Genomic DNA, 23,351 nt, shown 5'->3' on the forward strand with positions numbered 1-23,351 from the left:
TTGCTTCAGCATGTTGGCGGTCTGCTCTACCATATTTCCTGTGGCAGCATGGTTCTCATTATGTGCATGCTGCGCACATATGTGGGTTGCATTCCTAAGTCACAAACCATGCCAGCAGTAGATACCCCTTGTTGCCCAATAGCCCCACTTTGGTTTGCTGTGGTGGCTGAAATACAGCTGGCATGGCAGAGTGCTGCAGGATGAACATATCATGACTTCTGCCAGCTGGTCATTGCCCTCGTGATTTACTGCTTATGGTCACACGCCAGTTGCACATTGAGGGAACTAAATTAACTTCTCTCTCTTTGTATAGAGAGTGTCAAAAACCTCCCTCATGCTGGGAGATGTTAATATCCCCAGCTGCAACCTAGAAGGAGTCAAAGGCATAGAAGTTCACATGATCACCTTCACAGCCCCTGGCAATAGGACCCTTGCCCTGGTGTGAAGCTGGACTTGTGGCTGCATAAGTTGGCAGATTTCCATTGTTGCTTCCCTAGTGAAATACAGTTGTCTGAAACACAAATTATAACTGAGGTTCAGGTAGGAGAATTGCTTCCTGAACACCCTTGGGTAGATATGGTCTTCTGCTGGGAGACTGTCTACCCTGTCATCCTCCCACCTCTTAGCAGCTTGTCCTGCTCTGCATAGCCTCAGCTCATTCTTCTAGTCAAGTTCAATTTCAAGAGGAAGGCCTATTAGTGTATCCGTGTCTTGAGGCAACTGGTTTGCACAGAAGCTTTGAAATCGGCAAATGTCCTTCAGCATCAACCTCACCACTCCTTATAGGCTAACTTGAAACTTGAAACAACTATGGAAAGCATGAGAAACATGTAGAACTTGTTACAACCGGAATGGGAAGAGCACGTGAACTATCAAGCCCCACTAATCCATGGGCCATACCATTAATTTAAATGTTTAATTTTCTCACCGAAATGGCCAATTGTGTACCTATACATCTAGCACCCAGAAGAAAAGAGACTCTGACCAGGCTTCTTTCAAATACTCAAATGATTAAGTTACTTTAAAACAAAACTTCTTTTAACAAGTTGCAAGTACTGGTTAACACACAATTGTAATTGGGAAGAATTCCCCCAGCACACACACAGACACACACACACACAGACAAAAAAAGGACCAACAGATAGAGTCTCTCTGCAGAGATGGGCTTTGGAGGACGGGCGTAATAAAATAAAGGATAAAGTCTGCAGGGTCTCGATGCTGTCGACCTGGAGTTCTCACATGTGAAGACGATCTGGTCCCGTTGGATGCCCGGAAGTTCTCACCACTGATCTCAGCTTTGCAGGTCCAAATGCAGACTAGTTACACTCAGATGAGGGTTCACTGGCTACAAGTTGATAGCCACACACAATTTTAGGCAAGGAAGAGAAGGGGAGCCAATCAAGGCAGCCTTCCTTTCTCAGCTTGTTCTCCAACAAGACTGCCTTCAAAATAAGCAGGTTCACAACTTAAGTTTTTTTCCCTCTCTCTCATGCGATTGCCTTTTTGTCTCCCAGCTTTCCATTAATTAGAGTGCAATGCAGTTCAACACAAACGAACAACTCCTTCTCAAGCACCAAATAGGTCAGGTGATTTCTTGGAAGAGGCCAGCTTGTTGATAGTTCCAAGGTGAACTTATGACCTTTTAAAAAAATCCCAGGTTAGCATCCACATGTCCAAATCATGCCAAATCCTTCCATTTTGTAAAAGAAAACTTCAGTCTTAAGAGATATGATTCTAAAAAATTGTAATAACAGCCAGAATAAATAAACCAGCAATTGATGTGTAGGTAGTTGACAATATTTCAAATAGAGCTGATGGGGGCGGGTTCTTCATGTCACTTAGCATATGTTTAGCTTTTTGCAACAAGACAGAGTCCAATCACCTCTCCTTGACATTCAATGGCATTACCATCACTGAATCTCCCACCATCAACATCCTGGGCATGACCATCAACCAGAAATTTAACTGGATCAGCCAAACAAATACTGATGCTACAAGAACAGGTCAGAGGCTGGGATTTCTGCCGCAAGTAACTCACCCCCTGACTCCCGAAAGTTTGTCCAACATCTACAAAGAACAAGTTGGGAGTGTGATGGAACACTCTTGACTTGCCTGGATGAGTACAGCCCCAACTACACTCAAGAAACTCAACGTCATCCAGGACAAAGCTTCATACTCCCGTCTCATAAGCTGTAAAATATGGACGGTCAAGGTGTATATGGTCAAGGCGTATATGATAATTAAGTGCTTCACACCACATTTTGTATTCTAGTAAAGGATTCACAAATAGATAAAAGCAAAATACTGCGGATGCTGGAAATCTGAAACAAAAACAAAAATTGGTGGAAAAATTCAACAGGTCTGACAGCATCTGTGGAGAGGAAGACAGAGTTAACGTTTTGAGTCCGTATGACTCTTCATCACTTTTCCCTCAATAGATTTGTGAGCAACTAATGTCTCACCACCAGCTAATTACTGAGTGGTTATGTAAAGTGGGCTCTGTAAGAATATGTTTATTATTTCCTTCAAGATTAGCCTATTTGCTGACTTGACCCTCCCTGAATAGTAGGAATTCCTGTACATTTCTATGTTGTGTCACTGTTTAGATGGAAATGCTCTCACTAAATGCATCACTAACTTTAGAAATTCACAATTACGAAGAAAAAAGCTACCAAGTTTTCATCTCTCAAATCACATTTACTTTGCCAGCTTGGCGATGTTCTTGAAAGTCTATGCAAGACATTCTTGAAATGATTGTAATTGCTTACATTGTAAAGAACATTTACCAGCTGATGATTTAGTGAATAAATGTATAATGAGGTGTAGCATTGTGTAGTAGGTGTAGACAATGAGAATGGATTGAAAGAAAGCTGAATTCAAGGAGTTAGAAGAGGAAAAAGTAAAAAATAGCAAATGAGAAAGAGACAGAGAAATAAGAATAGAAATGGGGAGTGTTGGGTAGATAACGACAACTTGTATTTATAGAGAATAATAGAATGATAGTGTGGTTATGGTACTGAAGGCCATGCAGTCCATCAAGTCCATGACAGCTCTCTGCAAGAGTGGGGCTTTAGCTAGTCCCACTCTCTAGTTCTTTCCCTATAGCCCTGCAATTTTTTTCCCCTGACATCACGTTGTTTTATAGGTAGGCTAACTTAAATGTTTTATTTAACTCTAGTTATCTATATATCCCAGATTTTATTTAAACTTAAAATGAGGAACCCTTTATTGTTACTCCCCACCTATTTAATTTTAACCGTATCTTTTTAGATACGATTAATTAATTATGAATCATAATTATATGATAAATTATACAAAGCGCAATGTATAAAATATAAATTAAAGTTTATGTAATTTATCAAATTGGCTTACTTTCAGTTTTAATCTAATTCATTGATCTCGTTTACTTTACAGGTTGATAAAAAAGATTAAATTTTACTTGTAGACTTACCACCACATGCCTCCTAGTGCGGTGATGTCACATTTTCCCCCTCTGTTCACAGTATCACAGAGAAAGAGACTGCCCTCCCTGACCACTCCACTCTCAGCCTCAAACTTCCCAACCACTCCACTCTCAGCCTCACCCTCCCTGACCACTCCGCTCTCAGCCTCACCCTCTCTGACCATTCCACTCTTGGCCTCGCCCTCCCTGACCACTCTGCTTGTGGCCTCACAGTCCCTGACCATTTGGCTTTTGGCCTTACCCTCTCTGACCATTCTACTCTTGGCCTTGCCCTCCTTAGATGTTGCTCAGCCTTACCCTTTCTCGATAAAAAATTTGAAGATGCTTCATAGGATCATTTCAAAACAAACTCTGATGCCAAGCCACTTATTAGGGCAGATGGCCAAAAGTTTGGTTAAAAAGGAAGGAAGGTAGAGAGGCAGAGAGATTTAGGGAGAAAACTCCAGAGTTTAGGGCCTTGGTAGTTGAAGTGAGGGCCTGGGAGATGGGGGTGCTGACAGTGCCAAACACCAGGGGCTAGAGGGGCTAAGGGGGGCCCGAGCTCAGTGTTGTAAACGGAGTTTTTCGTCATCCAGACTGAACCGCCAGTGATGCAGAAATGAAAGACTGGCCTAAAAAGAATCGGAACTATCAACCTGATTTTTTTAAAAGCCCGTCTGACAGATCAGGTTCAGCTGCTGCACTGCTGCTTCCAGTCTTCGGGCAGTTTTGTGGCTCTGATTTTTTTTTTTGAAAAGCCTGGCAGGAAACAACAAAGCTGCCCAAGGTTGGAAGCAGTTCCTATTCGCAGCAGCTGTCAGGAGAGTGTTGTTGGATTAATACCTGCTTGAAAAATAGTAAGTGACATCCCTGTAACAATATAGACCCCATTGGATACTGGGGGTGATGTGTGGTGGAGGAGTGAGGGGGTGGTGGGCGTGAGGAGGTGGTGGGGAGTTGGAGGGTGATAGTGAAGTGAGGGGGATGGTGGGGACTGTGGTGATAGGGGCTCGGGAGTTGAGGGCATGGTGGATGTTGGTAGGGACTGAGGAGATGGTGGGGGAGGGGTGTAGTGGGGAGCTGGGGGGTGGTGGTTGGGAAATGAGGGGATGGCGGGGACTGTGGTGGTGGGGGTTGGATTATGAGGGGATGGTGGGGAGGCGAGGGTATGGTGGGAGTGGGTAGGGAGTGAGGAGATGGTGGGGGTGAGGGGCTAGTGGGGATTGTGGTGCTGGGAGTTGGGGTAGTGGGGTGTTTTGGGGAATCATTTTTAAGGTTCAGAACCACAAAATTAAATACTGTACTGTACCCAAAATTCTCTTTTGAATTTAAACCAGCATGTAAATAGCTGATTTAAATCTTCATTATGCTGAAAGTAGATAGGCACAATTCTAATGACATGCTGTGTTGATGTACAGAGGTTTGGGAATCTTGGGCCTCATCAAAAATTTTAAGAAACCAAAAACCGGGGTTGATGCAAAACAGGGTGTTGACTCACTATCGGCCATTTTATTGCTCTTGTAAAGTCTGGGAATGAAATCCCGATTTGTTACTACTCCATCCTATGTTCACCACAGATAGGCTGTAAGTTCACAGTGTACAACACAATTTGTATGACAGTTTCTCGGGGAAGGGGAAACAATCAAGTTTTTGAGCTAAGGCAATACTGGGTTTTTGTACAATGCATCATTCTTCTCTGAAAAATTCAGATCAATGATTCAATCCACATTTTTTCCTGAGCTGCTGCAGACCAGCATATTGTCAAATCCTGGGGATAGTGCTATTAATATAAAAGGGGCAGATGCCATTTATGGTGTATTGTGGGTTTGCACCATAGAAGTCAGGATGGTAAGGTTGTATTAGCTACAGAGTTAATTTGTTTCGTAAATGTAGTGATTTCTTTGTAGCCACTTTCCTAAAATCAGTTGGTTGCTCTGTGATTAATTATCCTTGGAGAATCAACATTGGACCTCCAATTTCATCATTCTTACAGTCACTCTGCCTACTGCATGAAGGTGCAATGAAAGAAAGACAAAATCTACATTTATATAGCACCTTACATGATGCCCCAAATTGTTTTACAGCCAATTCAGCGTTTTTAAGTTGTAGTCACTGGTGTAATGTTATCAAATGGCGGAGCAGGCTCAAGGGGCTGAATGGCTTACTCCTGCTTCTAATATGTATGTTTGTATGTCATTCTGGATGGATGAGATGAGCTGGGCTAGAAAGCTGTTGTCATCCATAATTATCTTATGAACAGAGGTGGAATCATGGTTGGAATTCTGTTTATCTTGTTGCTAACTGAAGTTTACTGAGCAGGCTTTGTGGGTTGAAATTACCAGGACAAGAGTGCGTAATGGGCTCATAGTGAATCAGTGACCTGTTTTACACTACACATGATTTTTAAGAGTTTTTTTCTTTGACTTCAATGTGTCCTTTTGTCTACTTACCTACTATTGCACTCTATCTTGGTGCCTTTTATGAATTTTTTGAGGTATTGAAATATCATGATAAAGTTGTGTTGCATAGCAGATACTGAAAATATATTGTAGTAAGAAGCAGTAACCAGCAGAGTCTTCAAATTTGCTAATCAAGAAAACACAGATACAATTGTGAACCATTCAGTCTTTGTCCTCTGGCCTCTTAAAAGTTGTGTTGCACAGAGACACCTGGGGGCTCCAAGACATCTCATTGACAGTGAAGACCTATGTTGTTCAATCATTCCACTTTGTTGTTCAGGAGTCGTTTAATCTTTCTACCCTGTGAAATTACTGATGAAATAGAATCCAAATACACTCCTTACAGGGAGGAGAAAGTCTTTTACTTCTTCTTGTGTCAAGAAGATATAATGATATCTATAATGTTATTGGAAATTATTTTAAAATAGAGTTTAGTGGTGTCTGTGTCTATGTGTGCATATGTGTGTATGTCTTAATTAGATTAAAGCTAGCTGGTCTAGAGGCTTTGATGAATAGGAGAGAAGTAGGTTTGAAATGGTAATTAGATAAACATAGGGAAATAGAAGGTGAGATGTAAAGGGGGCAATTTGCTTTTTTAAATAGACCATTCAAAACAGCAGGTGAAATATTACATACAACTAGGTGAAGCTCAGAAACAAATGTGTTTATTTTGTTAAAGCTTACTAGTAAAGTGGGCATTATGAAAGTGTTTTATTGTCAGAAAATTTAAAGTAAAAAAAAACCTAGTGACTGCAGTTGTGTACTTGTGGCAGAAGTTGCTCTCGGGATGGGGGGTGAAAGGATGTTGATTTGAGGTGGCGGCAGGTAAATAAAGCAAACCTCACTGAACCCCCTCCCCTGCTGCCGGTTATGTGGCCAGTTGATTGACACTAATTGGCTACCTGCTGCCACTTCTGTTGATCACCCACCTCCGCTGTTAATGGTTGTTTGATTATGTTGTTAAAGGTACACAGGTGATGGGTATTGTCTGATTAAGTACTGAGAGCACTTATAAAGCGAGTCATAGAGGCCTTCTGCTATCGGTGGACACTGCGGGGCCGGAGTACTTCCTCAGCCCCCAAAATGACATTTTGATTTAACTAGAAAAGTTTTCTTTGGAGTTTTGGTTCTGTTACATTTTCCCTTTAAGGGGCTATCAATTGAATTTACTTTGTTAATCTGCCCATTTGTTTTTTGTAATCCTCATAAGTGTATAAAGAGAGACTGTTCAATTGGTTAATTTGTTAAATTTGTTTTACTGGTAATCAAAAGAGTATAAAGAGTGTCAGCTGGGACACTGGGTGGGTAGTTAGGAGGCAGAGATCTGTAACTCTTTCGAGTTATCAACAGATTGCATGTAACTCTTTCGAGTACATTCACAGTTCTTGGTTTCCGGGAGTGGGACATGAACCCACAACCTTCTGATTCAAAGGCGAGGGTGCTATGAACTGAGCCACAGCTGACACCTCCAGAGATCTGTAATGCTGTATCCTGTGAATAAACATACTGATGAGGAAAACATCTGTGTCTTGTTTCATACTTTACCATCTGACTTGGATCCATTTAACATGGCAAGATTGGCTGGAGGTTGGAGCACTCCAGGTGGCCAACCCCAGAGGTCATTTTCAAAGATTCCCTCCTTGCTTGCCACCAAATCCACCTCCTGTGACTGGTTAGATTCCACCCAATGGCTTCAGTCTTCCCATTATTTAATTGCAGAACTTTTCTGCTGTTCAGTACTTTATGTCAGATAAGCAGCCTGACAATTTAAAGACAGTGGAGAGGTCAAGCGAGCTAGTGATGAGGGAGAGCTGGGTGTTGTCAGCATGCATGGAAACTGATGGTGTGTTTTTGGATGATGTTACCGAGGGGCAGCACGTGGATGAGAAATCAGAAAGGGCTAAGGATCAGTTTTTGGCAGACACCAGAGGTAATGGTACAGGAGTGGGAAGAGAAGCTATTGCAGATGATATTCTGGCTACCATTAAATAGGTAAGAATGGAAGCAGGTGAATGCGGTCCCACTCAGCTGGGTGACAGTGGAGAGGCCTTGGAGGATAGTGTGGTTAATCATGGCAAAGGCAATAGACTTTCATCACAGTAAAATAGGGTTTTCATCTTCATCACCTGGGTGATAACCTGGTCATCAGATCAGCATGCTATTATAGAACCTATTAAATTTATATTCCATTGATTTCAGGCATGTTTTGTAAAGGGTGGGAAATATGGGGAGAATGCAGCACCGTGAAAACAGCATGTGACCTGTTGGATGGAGCAGACTCATTGAATTAAGTGATCATTCTCATTCCAGGATTTTTTTTTAATGTTCTGCTCTCAGCTGAGGTACTTGTGAATCTGGAACTTTGATAAATCTAAGGTGGTTGGAGCTAAGAATTAAAGTCCACTTGGCCAAGTAATGGTTTTGCTTTTTCTGAGAATTTTCCATTGTAATTATTAATCATTTATTAAAATTTAAGGTGTTTTTACCCAGATAACAGGGACATGTTGGCACTCCAGTGTTTCTAGTTTGTCTTTGGACTACATTTCTTAATAACTAAACTGGTTTACTAATTATACTTAGAAAAGATGTAATCTATATTTGGAAGAATTATTCTGTGCTTTAAAGAATGTCCAGTCGGAGGTGGCATCTGGTGTGGTAAGTTGGCAGTCTTTTATTTTAAGTTAACGAAGTAAACTTTACAATTAGCAATATATTTTCCTGTCTAAATTATATAGCACTTATCTAATCAAATCACAATTCATGTTACAATCTAAGAGATTTATTCATTGGTTTATAGCTTAATGGTTATTGTTTGCATTTTACTGAGTAAATTGTAACACCCTCTACCAACATCATGCTAAAAGAAAGCCTTGCATTTATGTAGCACCTTTCATGACCACTGTATGTCTCAAAGCACTTTATAGCCTATGGAGCATTTTTAAAGTGTAGTCACTGTTGTAGTGTAGGAAATGTGGTGGCAAATTTGCAGTCTGCAAACTTACACTAAAAACAATATGATAATGACCAGATAATTAGTGATGTTGATTGGAGGATAACTATTGGCAAAGACACTGGGATAACTTCCTGCTCTTCTTCAAACTAGGATCTTCTACAGCAACCTGATGTTGATGGGGTAGTGATACTGTTAAAATATCATATGGATGGAGATGAGAACTGTGTAAGAACAGTGAGGTGGTGATTTTGTAATTTGTAACTGTTCAGCAACAGTTTACAGAGGTCTTCAATTCATAGTGGCAATTGTGCCACTTCACTGAGTAACTCACCACTAAACTGTTTTCGTAAGGTATGGCATGGAAATAAAATAGTGTTAGGTTCCACACAAAGCCACTGGAGAACTTTTAGACACCTATGAGGCCCTGAAATACATATATAGAGAGAAAGAGAATAAAGGAAAGAAATAGAAGAGAAGAAAGTAATAAGTACAATGCTAACAGTTTGATGACACAAACTTTCCTTCGGTAGAGGCAAGGGTGGGGGAGGGGGAGGGGAGGGGAGGGGGTGGGGGTGGCTTACAGCGGCCCGATCCCGCACCTCACCGCCAACCCTATCCTAGGCCCCATGATTGGGCATCGAGTGCCTGTCAACGAAGGAATGGCCTCTAACGTGGTCACAAGCAAATCCAGCAGTGTTTGCTGGGCGGCCTTTGGGAGCCATGGGGGGACCTGTGTAAGCCCCATTAAATCCCTGAGCCACCATTAAATTCCAATGAGCTCAGGGATAATTGGTGTGAAGTGCCTCATTAATGATTGACATCCCCCCACCAGAGAGCAGGATTTCCACACTGGGCCCTTTTCATTCCCAACAGTTTTCCTGAAGCCTGCCCAATTCTTCTGGCCATTATGCTAGCTCTGGTAGGCTCGATTAAATTCTGTGCATTGCGTCCTGCTCAATCCTGAGCTCAGCTAATTATTCTACATCTATTTCATTACCAAACTAATTTCTTTGATCTTCGTAACTTAATTTGCCTCCACCCACGCCTCCCCAGTGTTGCTTAAATTCTAAATGTCTTTATTGCCTCCACCTGACTCCACTTTTTAAAATGTTTTCTTAACTGGTCCTTTGCCTACAGATTAAAATTCATTCAGACTCCTCAGCCACACAAAGCGCTGCTTGCTACCTGTCCTTTCACAAGCTTGTTGTTTCTCCATGTCCCTTTCAACCCTTGGCTCTGGCATTGATGGCTGCTCTTACAGCCACTATATCCTTACTCTCTTGAAACTCCCTCCTTAAATCTCTCTGGCTCGCCATCTCCCTTCTAAAAAACCTTTGTCTTTAACTCCACCTCTAACTGGCCCTTACTTTTCCAATTTCTCCTTTGCCCTTCTGCCCAGCGTCCATTGTTTTTCCTTCACCATGTGATGACTTTCTAGATTGAGCAGAACTATGAAAATGTAGGTTGTTGTTCAAGGAAGAGAGAAAGAAACAGATGTGAAGGGAGTGGAAGGAGGACTGCAGAGACAGAGAGAGCAATACAAAAGGAGAAACTCATTTCTACCATGACTGTGGATCTGTGATGGAAAGACCATAAATAGTCCGGAATCCAGTTATTTTCTATTTTCAAACAGTACTCTATTTATACTGAACAACACATGGGAAGTATCACTACAAAGTTCATTCTCCACTACAACATGTTAAATCCCCTTGCTTCACAAGAGCAATGTTACAACAGATTCATACACAATATGGCTTGGACATATAACACCGTTCCTTTATTGCTGTTGTGCCAAAATTCTGTAACTCTCTTCTTAACAGCATTGTGGAATTACCATAATCTCACAGAATGCAGAGGTTCAAGAAGGAGGCCCATCATGACCTCCTCTTGGATCACTAGGCATGGTTCATAAACACTGACCATGTCAGTGATGCCAACATCCCAAGAATGAATGATAAGAAATATATAAACTTTGGTCCCGAAATTCCTGCTGCATCACTGGAAGGGCACAACCTGCTCATCAACTGGCCCTAATGCTGACCCCTGTGCAGGGTCAGCATTAGGGCCAAAAATATTCTGGGTATGTGGCCACATCATTTTTGGTGTAAATGGGACACCCATTCCATGGGGTGGAGGGAGGTGTGGGGGTTACAAGGAATGCTATGACAGCTTAAATTCACAGAAAAATAGCTTAATTTAAACTTTCCACTTTAGGAAGCAGCAACTGATTGTGATATGGATATCGTACATCAAAAAAACTGTTAGGCCCACTTTCACTGGAATTGTGCCCTGGCACACCCTGTATACTTGGTTATTGCATACGCACAGTGTGTCGGGGCAACTGAGACGGAACTGATGGACCTTAGAATTCCTCATTTCACCCTACCAGTTCACCTTTCAGGATCATCATTAAGAAACACTTCTCCTCCTTTTCAATCAGGGTCAGAAAAAACTGGAGAACTTGCCAGCTCCTATCCCAAATTCCTACCTCAAACTCAGATAGCACTGTAAAGAAACAGGAATTTCTAGCCCAAACATATGTAAATTTCATGACATATCAATGTTTACATACATATGCAGCTGTATGTCATTTTACACCACTTTGTTTTTCATTCCATAAGCAAGGCAATGAAAGGTCTAGTTATTTTTAGATTATAAGTTAGGTCATTTTTCTATATTCTCCATCAGAGGGCAAGAGGCAGTCTCAACCAGAAAACTGCCTGTCAGTGAATAAGTTTAGCAGTGACATATTTTTTCCTCAATGGGTATTTAGTGCTCCTGGAGCCAAATACAATCATATTTTAAAACTTATTTTCTTTAAAACATCATGGAGACCAGAGCCAGCCACAAAAATGAATAAAACAGCCAATTTTGCAGCTATTGTCATTGCCCAGTACTGTTGGATACTGCTTGACCTAAAAGGTTTAGGCAAGCAAATAATCTAGGTAACTAAATGCTTGTTAGTAATTCAAGTGTCATATAGCATTAAATAACATAAACTCAGCATAGAAATTCTTACCACAGTGCAAAGAAATATTTATAGACACAGGTCATGAATAAAGGTGCAATCAGTTTAGTTATCTGCTTATTGTAGGTTAGTTTCCTTTAGTTAAATATATATCTGAATGTAGGAGAGATTGTCAGTATAGACACCAAAAAGGACATGATATTGGTAGAGTATCCTTGTTCTCTATACTTATACACTGCTGAATTCTCTTCCCCTCATCCTTACTAAACCTCTCCCTCCATATAATCATCTACCTATATCCATGGTCACCCTGTTCAGCTTGCCATCTCCTATGGCCTCTTTACTCCTGTGGTTTTAATGACAAACAAGAGCATCTTGGATCACTTCCTTGTGTCCCTCAAACCCACATCCCCTTACTCCCTTCCAACCTCACTTCTTTCTGCATCTACTCTAGAAAAATACCCCTAAGTTTAGAAGTGCACTTTCTAATTCCCAACTTCTTAGCCTTTGGTCCTCCATTCACAATAGTTCTGCAGCCATTGATCTGCTTAACCATTCCCTCATATCCACTTTTGCCATCCTTATTCCAGCAAAATCTTTAGCCAGCCCAGTTGATCTACCTGGTTTGGCCTCATCTTTATCCCTTGGTTTAACCATATATCACCAGATCTGCAAAGTATGTTTCAAATATCTCTCTGCATGTCAGTCATCCCACAGCAATCCTTTGTTTGAAAATATTTAAAAAATAATTATGCAATCATAATTTCTGTTAAGTCTTTTAGTTGTTTATTTAGGTCTGTGTCCTTTAATGAGCTTGTTCTGATTATTATCAGTAAATTTGCACTGTGAAACCCTGATATTGAGGATCTGAATCCAGAATGAAGACATGGTCGCTATTTCTCCTGATCACTCTGGTGAATGCTGAGGTGCTGAGAAAGGAGATGTGTATGGGTGGACATCTTGGAATTCCAGGAAACCCTGGTCATAATGGCATACCTGGAAGGGATGGGAGAGATGGCTCTGTGGGTGAAAAAGGAGATACAGGTAGAGTGATCTGAAGGCATACCTTTACCATTTGTCATAGTTAGAAATACTGAACTCTAGACATTTCTTTACAATTAGCTATTTTGATATCAATCCTCAACTGAAATTTTTACACTATATTAGTAGAGAAATGACTCATTGTGCAACATATTTTACTGAACTGCTTCTCAACAGATTTGCTGACCTTCGCTCAGTGCTGACTTTTCTGCTGATATCAGATGCAGAATGATAGAATTTCTTTCATAAATTATAGCCAATATCCTATAGATGATTTTGTAATTGTAAGTCAAGTACTCAGCAGAAACAGGGGAGGCGATGGGTAGTGTTGTTGCTGGACTAGTAATCCAGGGTAAATGCTCTGGGGACCCGGGTTTGAATCCCACCATGGCAAATGGTGGAATTTGAATTCAATAAAAACCTGGAATTAAAAGTCTAATGATGACCATGAAACCATTGTCAATTATCGTAAAAACTCATCTAGTTCACTAATGTCCTTTAGGGAAGGAAATCTGTCGCCCTTACCTGATCTAGCCTACATGTGACTCCAGACCCTCATAACTCTTAACTGCCCTCTGAAATGGCCTAGCAAGCCACTCAGTTGTATCAAACCCGCTACAAAATCACAAAAAAGGAATGAAACCGGACGGACTACCTGGCATCGAACTAGGCACTGGAAACAACAAGGGCAATCTCAGCCCTGTCGACCCTGCAAAGCCCTCCTTACTAACATCTGGGGGCTAATTCCAAAATTGGAAAGCTGTCTCACAGACTAGTCAAGCAACAGCCTGACATAGTCATCCTCATGGAATCATATCTTACAGGTAATGCCCCAGACACCATCATCACCATCCTGGTGGGACAGGACATACCCAGCAAAGGTAGTGGCACAGTGGTATACAGTTGGGAGGGAGTTGCCCTTGGAGTCCTCAACATCGACTCTGGATCCCATGAAGCTTCATGGTATCAGGTCAAACATGGGCAAGGAAATCTCCTGCTGATTACCACGTACTGCCCTCCCTCAGCTGATGAATCAGTATTCCTCCATGTTGAACACCACTTAGGAAGCATTGAGGGTGGCAAGGGCGTAGAACGTACTCTGGGTGGGGGACTTCAATGTCTATCACCAAGAGTGACTGGAAGCACCACTACTGACCAAACATTACCATCACTGAATCCCCAGCTTTCAACATCCTGGGGGTTACCATTGACCAGAAACTGAACTGGGCCAGCCATATAAATACTGTGGCTACAAGAGCAGGTCAGAGGCTAGGAATTGTGTGATGAGTAACTCCGCTCCTGACTCCCCAAAGCCTGTCCACCATCTACAAGGCACAAGGTAGGAGTGTGATGGAATACTCTCTGTTTGCCTGGATGAGTGCAGTTCCCACAACACTCAAGAAGCTTGACACCGTCCAGGATGAAGCAGCTTGCTTGATTGGCACCCCATTCACAAACATTCACTCCCCCCACCACCGACACACAGTAGCAGCAGTGTGTACCATCTACAAGATGCACTGCAGGAATTCACCAATGTTCCTTCGACAGTACCTTCCAAAGCCACGACCACTACCATCTAGAAGGACAAGGGCAGCAGGTAGCTGGGAACACCACCACCTGGAATTTCTCCTCCAAGTCACTCACTACCCTGACTTGGAAATATATCACCGTTCCTTCACTGTCGCTGGGTCAAATTCCTGAAACTCCCTTCCTAACAGCACTGAGGGTGTACCTGCACCAAGTGGACTGCAGCTGTTCAAGAAGGCAGCTCACCACCACCTTCTCAAGGGCAACTAGGGATGGGCAATAAATGCTGGCCCAGCCAGCGAAGCCCACATCCCGTGAATGAATAAAAAATACCTCATTATTATATACAATCTTCAAATCTGTGAAAAACCACCTACAGATAGAAGAATCCTGAAAATCACAATGATATGAGTCAACTTTGCTGTGAGTGTTCACAGCCAACATTGCTTCAATTCTGTGACTTATTTTCATCCAACTTTTACAGCTAACAATTGACTGAATATGAAACTAAATGCTCCATTCACAGTAATGCATTGAACTTTGCAGGTTAATCACACCAGTTAGCCTTACTACATTCTAGAATAACATGCTAAAAGAGATAGGACTATAGTGCATCATGTGAAGGAATTTCAACATTTTAGTACTTTTGTAAGTAGCTGGATATAATGTTCTAATTAAAGAGCACTAAAGTACAAACTTATCTAGAGCCTCCATGATATGAAGAAGCCACAATGTGGCCATCCTTACTGTATAGGTGGTGATCTGGTGGAGCGAATTGTTTGCTTGTTATAGAAGCCATTAAATTTTCATTCCATTGAGTTCCATGGAATCTCAGTTTAGTTTTATTATGGGGAAGTGACCAGATTAGGGTCAATACTATGAAAATGAAGATTTAACCCAAAATATTCCAGTCCACCTGTGAGAAAATATAGGAACTTGATGGGTAATTTCTATATAAATATATTGTGGTAAATTGTGCTATTTGTTTACTTGCAGCTGAACACATAGACAGTAAATGTTGAGTAAATTTTCACCTTCACTGCCTGGATGGTAATCCCACAGAGAGGATTGGCTGCCTGTTTTAGAACATGCCCAACTTGTATTCTTTTGAAATGAATGGACTGAAAATCAGATGGGTTCTATAAGAGGTGGACAATCTGCTCCCTCAGATTATTGCCCAAGTACTGAAAGTGTGTGTTAATGTGGAAAAGGTTATTATAATCAACACCACAAAAGTAGTTTGTCAATAAATTGGAAAATGTTCTTCTGTGTTGTGTTATGTCACACAGAGTTCTAATTTTTTAACTAATGTAAAGATTCTGTGATAAAACAACAGGTGAAATTGGGAAAGTTGGACCTCCAGGCCCTGAGGGATCAAAAGGCGAACCCAGAGAACCAGGCAAGAGTCTAATAGTTTCCAATAAATTGCTACCCCTTTGTTCACCGCGTCTGAGTGTACAATGGGTGTTAGAGATATAATTATCTTAGAGAAATTACCAATGCTGTTTATGCTGGACGATATTTTAGCAAAATGTGTATATGAACATTTGGCTATCAGACAGAGTTAATGAGTTTATTTATAAGAAATGTGATCAGAATAAAAAATATAGACCCTGCCCTGACATTTTCTGCACTTTGAATTGTTGAACCTAACACTCGATTCCTAAAAATTGAATTTGGGAGCCTGAACAGACTCCTAGTGACTGCAGCCTCAACTTGTCAGTGTACTTAATCTAACTGTGAACTAAAAGAGATGGCTCAAGTGCATTGTGGCTTCAATGCACAGAGTCAGCATTCCTCAGCCTATCCCAGAATATGTCCAGTCAGCCTGGTGTCCTGAAAGTCTGCCACTGATTAAGAGGCTGCAAAAAAATCCAGAACTATGGAATACGGAGAGTGCATTATCTCCCATACTTAACCTGCTGAACCTATCTGCAATTGGTGGACTCCCAGTAAATGGAGAAAGGCTTCCCCGACCCTCTCAGAGGAACTCACACCAGGAAAAGACAAACCGTTCGTTATCACTACTGACAGGGGAAGAAGGACAGAATCCACCCTGGTTTGTTTGTAATATTGCACTGCCAGAGGACATGTAGTAGGTCATGGACCTTAGCAATCCTGGGTCACAGAGAGGACTATGGCACTGAGTGGAACTAAAATTCACAATGCTTGGAATTGACGTTACAAATACCATTTTATCTGATGTAAAAGGATGTCAGGGGGGTAATAAACACTAGGCCAAGTTTAGTAAGTTGCCAATGTGACCTGCTCAGTCAACATTGTGCACTAGCACAGACAGAAAATATCAATAAGTAGGGTAAAATAAACCTCCGGGCCAGATTGAAACAATGGCTCGGATCTTTTTCTAAGTGGCCAACATCATTGGATTGCCCCTCCACTTGAACTTTTCCAAACCTCGACGCTGCTCCACAATTCTTGCTGGGTCTTCCGAGCCCGGCTTCTCCAGAAATGCGGAGTGCAGCGTCCCTCCAAGAACTCTATTGCAGCCCTGTGGCATTGGGGGGAATGACAAGCCATGCCCCGTTTTACAGCACTAGCTGCCATAAGTTTAAATGTCCAGTGTGAATGTTAGTGAATGGGTGAATGGATGAATGAATGTGTCAGGGAGCAGGGTGGATAGGTGGGTGAGGTAAGTGGTAAGTTGGTAGGATGGGTAAGGTAAATAGGCAAGTGGATAGGGTGGCCGGTGGGAGAGGTGGCAGGTAGGTAGATTGGCATGTAGGTGGGTTGACAAGTGGCTTGGGGAGTAGTCAGGACAGGTGGGGATGGATAGTCAGGTCGGGAGCTAGTCGGGTTGGGTTGGGTGGGTAGTCAGGCAATAGAAGCAATAGAAACAGATAACGGTGTCGATAAATGTAAGGGGGGATTTGTTGGTTGAGGTAGTGGGTGATTGAAAAGTATTAGATGGATTGCAGAGCTTTTATGGTCCCCGAACATTCCTATGTTTCTCCTACTACTCAAGTGGCTGTTCATTAGATATGAGAATTCTTCCTCCCGTCCTTAAGCACCCTTTGAACTTCTGACCTTACATCTTAAGTTATCCATGTCCAGGTAGCCTGAACCCAAACTTGATTAGTGGATCACTCTCATGTCCCCATACATGTCATCTTATTATAAGGCACGTCATCATTAGTGATGGTGAGATTCGTCCCAGAAGTGCTATTTTAACATGTTGGGCTGAATTTTCCTGGTCACGCGGAGGTGGGTTAGGAAGCGTGGCCTTGTCCAAAGTTGGAAAATGGCTCGTCGAATTGGTTACCTGATGTGTTCTCACCTCCGATCTTGCTGGAGGCAGGGACAATGTGGCAGAGGCTAACAGCAGCGGGTGACCAATGAGGTCCATTAATGGGTCAATTGAGGAAATGTTTATGGTGCTGCCGGCTCTTTCTGATGGTGGATGAACCCCTCACTGAGGCCCAGGGCCCAGCATGTAACTGGAGGCAGCCTCCTGGTGGCAGGCTGGGGATCATTGGCCTCTCCTCTCATTCAGCCCAGCAAGCAGACCCGCTGGGATGAGACAGCCACAGTCACAAGCCTTCCTGTAGAGGAGATTCCCCCTCAAGATTGACGGCTTGTCAGCTGTGGCCATGCACACGTTTTAATTTACCAATGTTCTAGAGAGCATCTCCATTTTGACGAGGCCTCATGGTCTCCTGTCCACCTCTGCAGAACACACCTCTCCCGGTGGGGCTGGATGTCGGCTGGATATCCCTCCTATTGGGCTGCATTAGGAAAGTCGACTGGCAGCTGACATACCGAAAAGAAGCCCACCCTGCAGCTGTACCATGCTGGGATCAGGCTAAACCAGCTGAGACTGAGACTTCCGTCTCTCAGTGGGAGGCGTGCCCCTGATGCATGCATACTGGGCACCCCACAAATGAGGTGTTCCCCCTTCATTCCTGCTGTTTTTCATCTATGACACAGAAATGTACTGCCCACTTCTGCCTGCCTGCCCACGTCAACTGTATTATGCCATGGGCAGCATATTATCCCAGGCTTGCTAACAAGCTTAGCTGACCTTTAATTATTCATTTAAATATGGTGGGCGAGTTGCCAACTTCAGCACCTGCCCACCTAGTGTATTATGGGGGTCAGCTTGGGGATGGGAAGGAAGGTACTGGGGTAGCCACCCAACATATGTGCCCCACCACCAAAAACATGCCTAGCGGGGGTGGGCGGTGAGGGGTGGGGCTATAAAATCTAGCCCATTGAACATGCTGCTTCCCTGGTCTGCCTGCTTTCTTTCATTAGACATGACACCTGGAGGTTGTAACTGAACTGGTCACATCTGGCAAGATTGTGGAGAGGATGTTTCCTCTTGTGGGAGAATCTAGAACTAGGGGGTCACTGTTTAAAAATGAGGGGCCGCTCATTTAAGACAGAGGTGAGGAGAATTTTTTGCTCTCAGGGGGTACTGAATCTGTGGAACTCTCTTCCTCAAAAGGCAGTGGAAGCAGAGTCTTTGAATATTTTAAAGGCAGAGCTAGATAGATTCTTGATTAACAAAGGGGAGAAAGGTTATCGGGGGTAGGCGGGAATGTGGGGTTGAGGTTACATTCAGATCAGCCATGATCTTATTGAATTGCGGAGCAGGCTCGAGGGACCAGGTGGCCTCTTCCTGCTCCTAATTTGTATGTTCGTATGATTATGATTGACATTCCGCCACTTCCTGGTTCCCGACTCAGGATTGAAGCTGATCATGACCCAAACACACACATTTAGGCCATTGTGAGCAACCGAGTGCATTTGAATTTTGATTTTCTGTTTATAATTGTTCAGGAGTTTTAATGCTACCTGCTTGGGAAGTGATCCAATGTGCATTAGCACTAATTACCCACTTCCTGCCAGGCAAGATTATATTGAGATAGGAAATTGATTGAAGGAAACCCAGAAGTGTCAATGATGGGCAAACGCTATTCATGAACTGAAATAGGAAAATTTTAATACTTATTTAGAAAGGATGAAAATATACTTTTTATTATCTGTGCATACAAGCGAATTATTATATATGAACATATATATAGGCATGCTGAGATGACACATGTAAAAAATGACATTATTTTTATGACTCTAGGTCTGTTGGGTGCACCTGGTATAAAAGGAAGAAGAGGTGAACAAGGAAGTAAAGGGACACCTGGAAAAATGGGACCGAAAGGAATTCCTGGTCCGCTGGGACACAAAGGCCAAAAGGGAGAAATAGGGTTGCAAGGACGACAGGGAGTAAAAGGGGATTTAGGATCTAGAGGTCCAAAAGGGGACAAGGGAGCTGTTGGACTTCAGGGGAATATTGGTTTACCAGGTCCCATAGGGCCTACTGGCATAAGAGGTCCCAAAGGAGAAGTAGGTGGCGAAGGCCTCAGGGGACGTCCTGGAATTCAAGGTGAAAGAGGAGATAAAGGAGAAATGGGGGAGAAAGGGAAGACTGGCAAGAATGCATTGATAAGGAATAGTGCATTTAGTGTTGGCTTGACAGGATTGTCGAAGTGGCCTCGTTCAGGCAGTCCAATCAAGTTTGAAAAAATCTTATACAACAACCAAAATCACTATAACCTCTCCACAGGGAAATTTACATGTGAATTTTCCGGGGTTTATTATTTTGTTTATCATATCAGTGTCTACGTCAAACATGTAAGAGTTTCCCTGTACAAGAATGGTGCTCAGATTCTCAATACATTTGATAGTTATCAAAATGGTGAGGATCAGGCTTCGGGAGGCACACTAGTGCAATTACAAACTGGAGATCAAGTGTGGCTTCAAGTAATCGGTGGGGATTCTTATAATGGACTGTTTGCAGACCACAGTGATGATACAGTTTTTACTGGGTTTCTTTTGTTTACTGAATGAAGAATCAACAAACCAGATGCTCTTCATTGAAAGTGTAGCTACTCAAATTTTGTGTGAAGAGAATAAAGCACTAAAGACCTCATTAAAAAACATGGTCATTGTCTCAGTGCTGTTTGTGAGACCTTGCTGTGTGCAAATTAGCCTGCTTTCCTACATTACAACAGTTGCTGCACTTCTGGGGATTTAAAGTGCTATGAGCCTTCCTGGGGGTCATGAAAGGACAATTTTTTCTGCCATCTTCACATATGCAGTTGCTAATGTTGTTGTTTGAAAAGTGCACCCATTTTTTAATAATTGATTCGTTTGTGTTGGATGACCTTCACAGAACAGCTCAATATATCTGTCCCATGCAGTACTTAACGTTAAAATTTGTTTTGCCAACAATATTTTGTGCTGGATTCCCCTCTTATCAGCCATATCCCATCTAGGTGACACTTCCATTGTTTCCCTGATCCCGCCAAGACTCCAGCTCAGTTTTTTTGATTGGGTGCCCAATCAAGTGGGAATCCCATTGATAAGCATAAGCTCAGTAGTAATCTCGAGTTAAACCTGGATGGTGCTGATGCAGGGCATATGAACATAAGAACTAGGAGCAAGAGTAGGCTATTTGGCCCTTCGAGCCTGCTCTGCCATTCACTAAGGTCATGGCTGATCATCTACCTCAACTTCACCTTTCTGCACTATCCCCATATCTCTCAATTCCCTTAGTACCCAAAAATCTACTGACTTCTACCTTTAATATATGCAACTGAATTCTCCTAGCATTTGTAACAAAACCTGCTGTCTGGTTGGCTCTAGAACATGGTATTGAGAATCTGAGCACATCTGCTACCTTAGTGCTCTCAATAAGTCTTACATTAATAGCAATGAGGTTGGGCAGTTAAGTCTTAGCAGTGATGCAGAATCTTCCTGTTTGTCCACCCTGTGTCATCCATTGAATCCCTCTTCCACTCCTCCAAACTCCCAACCCCCATTCCACACATCCCTCCACTGTTCACCACTAACTCACCCTTGCTGGCCCCAAGCCTCCATGCAAGCTTCCATTTTCCTGCTCCCCTCCCTTGTGTCATAGAGTTCAACAAGGAAAACCGCTGATTTCAAACAGAACTGCACAAGGCCAACTGGCGCACACCACCTTTAAACAAATGTGAACTAGGTGCGATGAGATTCTCATGGGCCGCTGACCTTACCTTACTTTGTTAAAAAAATTTTACACTAATGAGTATTCATGGCATGCAAATATATTACAAGGACAAACTGACCACAGGATGGCGTGAGGCCCAACGTGCCACAAACACACTGTTGGCTTTATCACTGCATCTCAGCCTGCCATCGGGAAATTTCGCATCTCACCTAATTCAGTCACCCTGCATGTCACGTTTGCTTCTAAACTCCAGGGAATGTAAGCCTAGTCTACTCAATCTCTCCTCATATGACAACCCCCTCGTCCCAGGAATCAGTTTAGTGAATCTTCGTTGCACTCCATCCAGGGCAAGTATGTATTTCCTTAGGTAAGGAGACAAAAGCTGCACACATTACTCCGGAGATAGCCTTATCAATGCCCTGAATAATTGTAGTAAGACTTCTTTCCTCTTATACTCCAATTCCTTTGTAAAAAAAGTTAACATACCATTTATCTTCCTAATTGCTTGCTGTACCTGCATGCTAACTTTCTGTGGACGGAATTGTCCCAGATTTGCACTAAATACGGTAGCAGGCAGGAAAAAGGGCATTTTACCCTCCCTGCCACAATGGTGGGTTTTTGTGCCGTATCTTTTCAATTCTGCATCATTAATCATGTATTCCTGAGAAACACGTCGTTTTGCTGGCAGGTGGCTTCCCAATCACCTGCCACAGCGTCACCTTGCTGCTTCCTCACACTGGGCGCCATATTTAAATGCAGCCCCGTGCACACCTCTCAGTATTTCCAGCCCAGGACTGCTGCACAGAAGGCATGGTCCCGAAAGGCAAGAAGGCTAGAGCCCCCCCCCCCGATTCAGTGACACTTCCCAGGGATGCCTTCTGGACACCGTTGGATCCCTCCATGATGTCCTCTACCCCAGCTCTAGCCACAGGAGGCCCATCAGTATCACCACCCCAGCTTGGGAGGTGGTGGCAGTGGTGGTCAGTGCCAACACTGCACAGAAGAATTTTGCCATCTGGTGCAGAAAGAGGGTGAATGATCTCATCCGTGCCGCCAGGGTAAGGCAACCATCTCATCACTCTAAACTCACACAGTCACAAGCCCAGCACACATTCACTGGCATTTCACTCACTGCCAGCTCAAGGGGCATCACTACTCACTCTCTCACACACATACCCTCACATCTCCATCTGCCTCATCTCCTCTGGAGACTGCCTTCTCAGCCCTCACCCTCTCAAGTGTGCATAGATCAACATGCTCTTCCCTGCACTCACCCTGGGATACCTCCCTTCTCCAGTAATGCCCTAGTCCTGCAGCCTCTTCCCCTGCCTGAAGCCACTTCCCCCCCTTCCCCAAGCAAGCCATAGCCCTGCAGCCATTGAAAAGCAAACCCTGCCTTATGACTGGTTTTGTAAGTAGAGACCTGCCCGTGAGACCCCTAAAAGTGATGTGGTGCTGCCTGTGAAGCCTGGTGCTGATGACTGCGAGTGCTGCCCGAAGCAATGTAGGCAACAAGCCTCAAAGCCCTGAGTGAAGTGCAGCTCACCAGGTGCACCTCACTTATGTTCAGTTGTGAAACACGTCAGCATGTGCCCAGGTGATCCAGTGTGGGGGGTTGATTCTGGTGAGCTGGGCTTATAATGATCTGCAGATGCATTAAAATGAAATTCCCAATGTCCGGTGGGGGGAAAGGCGGACGGGTGGAGCGGACAATTGCAAACTGGCTTCATGACATTGTGAAACTGATTTTTGACCTTCCTGCTACAATGTCCGCTCACACCTGCCATGACGCCTGACGCCAATGGACATGGAAAATTCCACCCTGTGATTCATGCAGAAGGTCTCCCAGGTCCCTCTGAATGCAACCATTTCTCAGTGTTATAGACTTGATTTTCCAGACAGGTTTCTCATAAAAAACAGTGAACTTTAGTTACAGTGCTTCAACAACAGTT

At 43.0% G+C, this 23,351-nt stretch overlaps 1 protein-coding gene across 1 annotated transcript; it reads left to right on the top strand.

Annotated features, from left to right (window-relative positions):
• The first annotated feature begins 12,700 nt into the window (after nucleotides 1-12,700).
• On the top strand, nucleotides 12,701-20,255 carry c1qtnf9 (C1q and TNF related 9). The gene is made up of 3 exons (XM_078546129.1): nucleotides 12,701-12,866; nucleotides 15,727-15,789; nucleotides 19,486-20,255. Exons 1-3 carry the CDS (start codon nucleotides 12,701-12,703, stop codon nucleotides 20,253-20,255), a joined length of 999 nt encoding a protein of 332 aa, XP_078402255.1.
• The last annotated feature ends 3,096 nt before the right edge of the window (nucleotides 20,256-23,351 follow it).

The sequence above is a fragment of the Cetorhinus maximus genome, chromosome 7 (genome assembly GCF_964194155.1).
Source record: "Cetorhinus maximus chromosome 7, sCetMax3.hap1.1, whole genome shotgun sequence".
Lineage (NCBI taxonomy): Eukaryota > Metazoa > Chordata > Chondrichthyes > Lamniformes > Cetorhinidae > Cetorhinus > Cetorhinus maximus.

Bases quoted from the DNA above. Each gene is read 5' to 3' on its own strand.
- c1qtnf9 (XM_078546129.1), top strand. From the start codon at position 12,701: ATGAAGACATGGTCGCTATTTCTCCTGATCACTCTGGTGAATGCTGAG. The intron at 12,867-15,726 runs GTAGAGTGATCT...ATAAAACAACAG, and splicing joins GGGTGAAAAAGGAGATACAG to GTGAAATTGGGAAAGTTGGA. The intron at 15,790-19,485 runs GCAAGAGTCTAA...TTATGACTCTAG, and splicing joins AGGCGAACCCAGAGAACCAG to GTCTGTTGGGTGCACCTGGT.